Raw genomic sequence first — 7,872 nt, 5'->3', positions numbered from 1 at the left:
TAATACAGGTCCATAAACCCAGATCCACAAATCCAAAATCCAAAAGTTTTGAAAACCAAAAGATTTTTTTTCATATAATTCATGGAGGACCTATTTTGGAACTGGCCTTGAATATAGGTAGAAATTCATTAGGTAGAGAAAAACAGGAGAAAAAGGGAGAAAAACAGGCATTTCAGGTAGTTGTAATATCTTGAGGCACAGATTTGGGAAATGCCAAAAGTATTTATTTCAGCACTTCAGATCTAAGTGTGGAATGTGGTGAATATTTTGAGGTCTAAAGTTTCTTATACAAAATCCTTGAGCTCGGGTGTGCTTCAGAAGTCAGAAGCTTCTGGATTTAGAAAGGTCATGAAATACATACACCCCTACATTATGTTATACTCTCAGCAGAGTCCAGGGAATACCTGGAATGTAAGCAAACCATTTGTATTTGTGCAACACCAAGTGGGATCAATAAAGATAGTAAATAACCTCTTGTCAGTTCAGGTCAGGTTTTGCTAACAAATGAGCTATGAAAAAACATTTGGATTTTCAGAGGCTTGGGGGTTTTGGAATTGTGGTTAAGGGTTAGTTAATTTATGTGGATTGGACTGGTGGGGTACATCTGTACCAATTTATCGAGGTTCGTGAACGTCAAACTGAGACATTGAACCTCATCCACTAAATGTCCAAGAATCCCCCTGAGTTGTGGGGCTCAAGGGTGAGATTTTACAAAGGTGATGCTAGAGACACATGGAGTCTGACCGGGTTGTGCCCGTGTGTCCAAGAATGAAGTGCATGGGAGAAACTTTTTCCAAAGGAGGAATCGGGCTCAAGGGTGAGATTTTACAAAGGTGATGCTAGAGACACATGGAGTCTGACCGGGTTGTTCCCGTGGGTCCAAGAATGAAGTGCATGGGAGAAACTTTTTCCAAAGGGGAGTATTTCGGTACGATCTGGGAAGTGGTGGTGGGAAGTCGGCTGGAGAAGGTAGTGAAGAGGAGAGTCAAAGGCAACTCACGGGGCTGAGCTTGAGTCACTGAGAACAGAAAGGAGAAATCTGAAGGGAGGACCTGACCTTGTGGGGATGCTCATGATTTTAGCTTCAGATGTGATTTTAAAGTTTTGGGGGGAAAACTAAGTAAGCAATGTCAAGTGAGGCACTGGAAGTGACTGCAGATCTTGAGCCTCAAAAAGAAGCCAGGTCTAGAGGTGTACACTTAGGAATTATATAGAAAAAGATGAAAGAAATTTGGGGAAACCTTGTTAGTGTGGAGGAGCTAAGAAAGAAGATCAAGAAGAGTAGGTTGCAGAAATGGTAGAGAAATGGAGCCTTGGAAGCCAAGAGAGGAGAAAAGGAGGAGGAGGACATAGCAAGGCTGACCCTGGGCAAGGAGCAGGAAGACACTCTGATCATAAACTTGAGCAGGCAGAAGCTGGACCACTGACAGAGGAGGATGCAGAAAATTGGCATGACAAACCTGTGCCAAAAGACAAGGCAGGTGCAGTCGTGACTCATTTGGGAGCCAGACATAGTCTAATGAGAGCCCTTTGGGTCAGCATCTCCAATGCCAAAAGTCCTCTGGACCCACTCACGAGTGCTCATGCGGCTCTGAGCAGTTATCACAGGACCAGTGAGCATTTGGCTCCCAACGGTAGTGACAGTGACTGCCTCTCCCAGGGATCTGGGAGGTCTCTCTAGGGCAGGTGACAGCTAATGTGGCTCTTGCAGGATGATTAGGAGATCAGGCCGAGAGGGAGAGAAGTGCATTCTAGGCAGAAGGAACGATGTGACAGTTGCACAGAGATGCGGCAGACCAGGCCTGTCCAAATACAGTGAAACATGTGGTATGATGTAGTATGCATGGGGCCTGGGGGCGGGTGGGGAAAACCAGGACTGGGGAGATAGATTGGTGCCAGTTTGAGAAAAGCCTCCTGTGCACATCAAGCCCTTAGGACATGAACCTCCTGTAGGCAGCAGGTGATTCTAGGAGGCTTTTAAGCAACAATTTTGCGTTTTACAAAGACAGTTCTGGGACAGCGTGGGGTGGGGGAGACCAGTGCGGTCCTCTCACTGGCTACAGCAGCCAATACCATTTATTCATTCAACGTTTTTGCATCCAATGTCTATTTAAGTGCAAGCAACAATTTTGCGTTTTACAAAGACAGTTCTGGGACAGCGTGGGGTGGGGGAGACCAGTCCGGTCCTCTCACTGGCTACAGCAGCCAATACCATTTATTCATTCAACGTTTTTGCATCCAATGTCTATTTAAGTGTCTCTTTTGTACCAAGCACTCCATTTGTGATTTGTAGTTCTGCTAGTCTTCCTGCTTCATTGTCTTTATGGTCAACACATCCCCTAAACTTAAAAACTATTTAACTCAAAATATCTACCCTTAAGTAAAATGGTCTTGGCGAAGCTCTTTGTGAAATGCTACAGTAGATTGCAGTTTTCGTGCCTATATCATAAGCTTCTGTCTTTGTTGTATTTTTTATGGATGCCATTTTGTGATTTTAGGAATACAGAATGTTAGAGCCCAAAAGATCTTAGCTGTCATCTAGGCCAAATTCTTCCTTTTACACATAAGGGATTTCTGACCCCAAAAGTTGAAGCTAGTTAATTCCAGGGCTGGAACATGGGCTGTCTGGAAACCTGAGGTTCTTGCTTCTTGAGATGCAAAAGACAGTTATGCGTTAGGTGTGTACTCTGTTGTTGAGGAAAGACAAGCGGTATGACCTTTTTACTGCCTCAGATTTCTCTGCCTTCACCTGGCATTACTGCTCTCTCATAGTCCCACCTGTTTATTCTTTATTCACAGCTAGTCCTGTGATCGGTTCCTCTAGTGATCAGTAGGTGGTGAGAATAAGCTGCTCCAGCTCCTGAGAACATTAAATTTCATTGTCTAATGATGAACCTGGGCATAGCCCCACCTGCCCACTGAGGATAAACTTGTGAGGGTTGTAAAACCTTGTCAGTCCATAGCCTCTAGTCGAATGGACAGATGATGCACTAGTTATAGCCCTAAGAAGAAAAGTGTAGAAGTTTTTAGGTGCTTAACAGATGAGAGCTGAACCTCCCTCTCTGGGGCATGCCTGACAAAGTCTCTGAGTGGGTGTTCCTGGTTCACAGATGCCGGCTCAATCCGCAGTTTACAGACAGGCGTGGGAGAGCTTCATGGGGAAACCAGATTCTGGCATGGAAAGGACTACTGCAATTTTGTCTTCAAAGATTGGGTTCAACTTGATAAACCTTTTGCTGGTGAGTATCATGGTAGTGGGGTGCTGGTTATATTTTGTATTTTACTTGTGAGCATCTCAACAAGTATGCATTGTGCATGATCTCAATGTCTTGCTTTTTTTGTTGTTGTTCTTGTTTGTTTTTTTAAATTTGGTAAAACTTTGGAGACATGATTTAGTTATATACTTAAGGACTTTTCCTTATAGCTACAATAAGAAAAGAACATGAAATAGAGCTGACCTGTCTGAAACCTCTCCAAGTGTCCTATAAGCATATTATTGGGGTAATATTCTGTAATTCTCCAAAAGGGGGTAGTCCTCCTTTGTTCTTGTCTTTTCTGTTTATCATCTCTATTTTCTAGCATTAGAATAGCATATTTTTCAGATTATCATTGTGCTTATATGTCTAAGAGGAGACAGAGATGGCATGGCATATGTAGCCTGCCATTATTTCAACGGAATAAAAAAGAAAAATATAATATCAAATACAAGCCTTAGATAATCTGTACCAACTTGGCCTCTAGTGGTTATCTAATACTAAGTGAAATAGAAACATATTTGGGGAGGTGCATGACAGAGACTATGTCCCTCAATGTGAGATCCATTTTTCCCTTGACTATGAGAGGTGTTGTTCTACCCAAGTCAAGAAATATACACATAGTCGACATTAACACATTTCCTTTTATGTATCATAGTTGGGATCGGGGGCTTCTGTCCCCAGCACTGAATTTTTAGTGACTGATCTTTGCCCGGTGCACCTGGACAGATTTCATTGATAGGTACTCCACTCCCCGGATGCCCTGGCATGATATTGCCTCTGCGGTCCACGGGAAGGCAGCTCGTGACGTGGCGCGTCACTTCATCCAGCGCTGGAACTTCACGAAGGTACTTGGATGTTGTTATCATGATTCAATCCACATGAAGAGAGGTGGGCCTGGCCAGAGGAGAAACCCAGAGGGTTGGCAATAAGGGGCTGCTGTGGTACAGCTGTGCCACCCCTCTGTTCGTGAGTGGAATTGCACTGGGTTCATACCACTACAGGATCCTGAGAGTTGGTTCTGAGCAAAGCGAGTGGTGTGAGAAGGTGGAGCCATTCTCCTTTTCTCCAGGTTGTGTCCTCTTTAGGATACTTTCATTACCTGTAGGAACTTGACTTAACATTCATAAGTTAAGTGCATGTCATCTAGGTGTTATTAAGGTTCCACTTTATTTACTTGAAATGATAATGAGGCATTATTCTCCCTGATAATTTGGAATAAGGATTTAGTTTTATCAACAACCGAGAGTCTCACTTTATTTTTCATTCACATAAACATTATAAAAATTTAACAGAGGCTCTAATGGAGATATTTTTAACAAATTTAGGAAGAATGGGTGAATAAACAAAGAGATATTGCTTTTAACCTACTATACTGGCAAAGATTAAAAAAAACTGCTAATACTTGCAGTTGGGTTTGGGTTTTTTGTGCTCTTACACTCTGCCCCTGGGAGGATAAATTGGTATAACACCAATAAGTTTTTTAAAAAGCATACAACCTTTGACCTAGAAAAACTATTTCCAGGTATTCAAGTTAAAGAAATAATCCAATAACGTAATTTATTTTAACTTCCTCCTAATAATCCAAATAAAATCAGAAAGAACTGAAATGCTCATTAATTAAAATATATTAAACAAATTTTGATTCTTTTATACCATTTTACTGTGAAGTTATTAAAAACAATGATATAGTGCTATATTGCTATGGCAAGTTATCTACAACATAGTATAAAAATTGTTTATGAAACAGTAATCCCATTTTGCAATTATGTATTTCTATAACTATAGAGTATATTAATCTTTCTTTACAAATATAGAATAATACATGCTTACTACAAAAGGTAAAGAACAAAATATGAAAAATAGAAAACAAAAATAGATAATCGATAGCCCTTCACTTGTAAATGTCCATTGTTAACATTTTTCTTTTTCAAATGACCTTGAATTTCTTTTAAAATCACAAAATACAGAAGAATGGACCTCTTATGTGAATCATTTTTATCTGTTTTTCTTTATTTTAGATTATGAAACCAAAATATCGGTCCCTTTCTTATCCTTTTCTGCTTCCAAAGTCTCAAACAACAGCCCATGAGCTGAGATATCAAGTACCTGGGTCTGTCCATGCTAACGTACAGGTAAGTATCTTTTCCTTGTGACAAAGTGCTACTGGGGAACGTTACTGTTATTGGACTAAGTACCTATTACATTGGCTTCAGATTTTTCAATAGGACAACTTTTCCAAAGCAATCTGAATAGATCTTTTAAAATTTAGTTTTATATTTCCTATATTAAATGGATTCAATTCACTGTTTTTTCAAAACTCTTTTATAAATAGAATAAAGTCATGTCCTCAAAAAAGGCCACAGTCAAGGAAAATCTATTCCTGTAATTCCTTCTGAAGTGAACCTAGCAACATGACACACAGTGAACCTGGGATTGATACTGCTTAATCACCAGGAATGTGGCTGGAATTTAGCATCTAGAAAGCTAGTTATAGTTTGATCTAATTTTAGTTCTTAATTAACCAAATAGCTTTTAGAGGCTCTTTTAAGGGAATAGGGAATTTGCTTAATAGAGTTACAAAATTTTACGACATCCAATCCAACCATCTCAATTTACAAATAAAAAAATCCAGGCTCAGTTGGGCTCTGAGGCTTATCCAGGGCCACCTGGCTAGTTAACTATAGAACTACAGCTTGAAATCCTAGCCTAGTCCACTCTTACTCTATCTTTTCCCTTTACCAACAAAAGCTCAAATATCTTGAGATCACATAGGGACAGAACTAGAATGGGCCACCTTTGGCATTGCCTTTTGTTCCAAATCATCACTATCAGTGTCAAAAGCATTGTTTAAGTAAAGATCTAGTAGTCTGTTACTGACATCACCAGTATGAACTTACATAATTTGGACATGAATTCTAATGAGTGTGATTACATAAATGAAGTGCCTACATCAGTCACTTTGCACTATGTGCAAGTAGAGGCATGTGCATAAAAGAATAAAGACATTTCAGACCATAAATCAAATAATAAGACAATCAAAGAGAGAGAGAGAGAGATGTACATGTAGCAAATAGTCATCCAAGTCTGAGGACAACTAATTTAAACTTGGAAGCACAGATGGCTATGCGTGTATACGTAAGCTGATAAATAATAAGACAATCAAAGAGAGAGAGAGAGAGATGTACATGTAGCAAATAGTCATCCAAGTCTAAGAGGACAACTAATTTAAACTTGGAAGCACAGATGGCTATGCGTGTATACGTAAGCTGATAAATATTTTATGAACCTGTTTAATTTTATTCTATGTGAAGAAGGAAAAATTACCCATGAAGATAAAATAAGAACTTTAGTATTCAGAAAATAAGAAAATTTAAGATTTTAATTTGCATTAAAATTGACATAATTGTCAACTTATCAAAGTTGGCTGATGTTATTTAAGTAGAGTCATGTGTTGCTTAACAACGAGGACACATTCTGAGAAATGCGTGCTTGGGCTGCTTTGTTGGGTGCAAAAGTGTGTTATGAAAGGCAATAGCAATGAATTTTCCTGTTACACACTGGCCAGTAGTTGCATGTGCATGGGCTCTCTAATCATGCCACATTTCTCATCTGTTAAATGGGGGTTAGACTAATACCGCCCCCACCCAGTTATGAAAATTAAATTACAGATAGAGATTGTGCCTGGCACTGAGCAAACACTCAGTGAGTTTAGCTACTTGCTATTGACTATTATTTTGCTATAGGTATGGGTGAGAATCATTTAAAAATGCAAGAATTCTAATTTTGACAACAACTGTTTTACTTGGGGTCAGACTGACTGTGTCAGATGCTTGGCTTTCTGTCTTAAAGATCTGAACTACCTTTGGGAGGGTCAACCCATGGGTGAGCTTGGCACTTCTCCTCAGCATATTTTGCAGTGGGTTTGTTTATACCAGCATCACCACAAATACATGAGTAATGCGTAGCGCTATGACATTACGATCATTGTGACATAATAAGGCAATAGGAATTTTTCAGCTCCAGTATAATCTTTTTTTAAATTAATTGTTTTTTGAAACGTATTGATTGTACATATTTAAGGGATACAGAGTTATATTTCAATACATGTATGCAATATGTGATGATCTAATCAGGAAAGTTAGCATATTCATCATTGTAAAACTTAATCATTTCTTTGTGGTGTGAACATCTGATCTCCTCTCTTCTAGTCCTTTGGTAACACACAGTAAATCATTGTTAATTATAGATTCCTGGGTCGACTGTACACCAACAGAACTTATTTTTTCTATCTAGCTGTAATTTTTTTTTTTTAAAAGATGACCGGTAAGGGGATCTTAACCCTTGACTTGGTGTTGTCAGCACCATGCTCAGCCAGTGAGCGAACCAGCCATCCCTATGTGGGATCCGAACCCGGGGCCTTGGTGTTATCAGCACCACACTCTACCGAGTGAGCCACGGGCCGGCCCTATCTAGCTGTAATTTTGTATCCATTAACCAGCCTCTCACTTTCACCCCCCCTCCTTTCCCCTTTCCTGCTTCTAGTAACTACACTTCTCACCTGTTAATTGTTCAATTTATTGTTATTATTTATTTGTTTTATTTATTTATTTATTTT

General features: G+C 39.5%; 1 protein-coding gene across 1 annotated transcript in view; it reads left to right on the top strand.

The window, feature by feature from the left end:
• Positions 1-1,294: 1,294 nt before the first annotated feature.
• The window catches only part of LOC103582400 (phospholipase D1-like), a gene marked incomplete at its 3' end in the record, with an annotated part of 17,460 nt that continues 10,882 nt past the window's right edge, over positions 1,295-7,872 (top strand). Inside the window, exons 1-4 of the mRNA XM_008564004.1 lie at positions 1,295-1,481; positions 3,111-3,239; positions 3,984-4,102; positions 5,276-5,389. Coding sequence (XP_008562226.1) covers positions 1,295-1,481; positions 3,111-3,239; positions 3,984-4,102; positions 5,276-5,389 — 549 coding nt within the window. The remainder of the gene's footprint in view (positions 1,482-3,110; positions 3,240-3,983; positions 4,103-5,275; positions 5,390-7,872) is intronic.

This window comes from Galeopterus variegatus, unplaced genomic scaffold, assembly GCF_000696425.1.
Source record: "Galeopterus variegatus unplaced genomic scaffold, G_variegatus-3.0.2 Scaffold16104, whole genome shotgun sequence".
Taxonomy (NCBI): Eukaryota; Metazoa; Chordata; class Mammalia; order Dermoptera; family Cynocephalidae; genus Galeopterus; species Galeopterus variegatus.
This window is presented reverse-complemented; position numbering and strand designations above follow the sequence as displayed.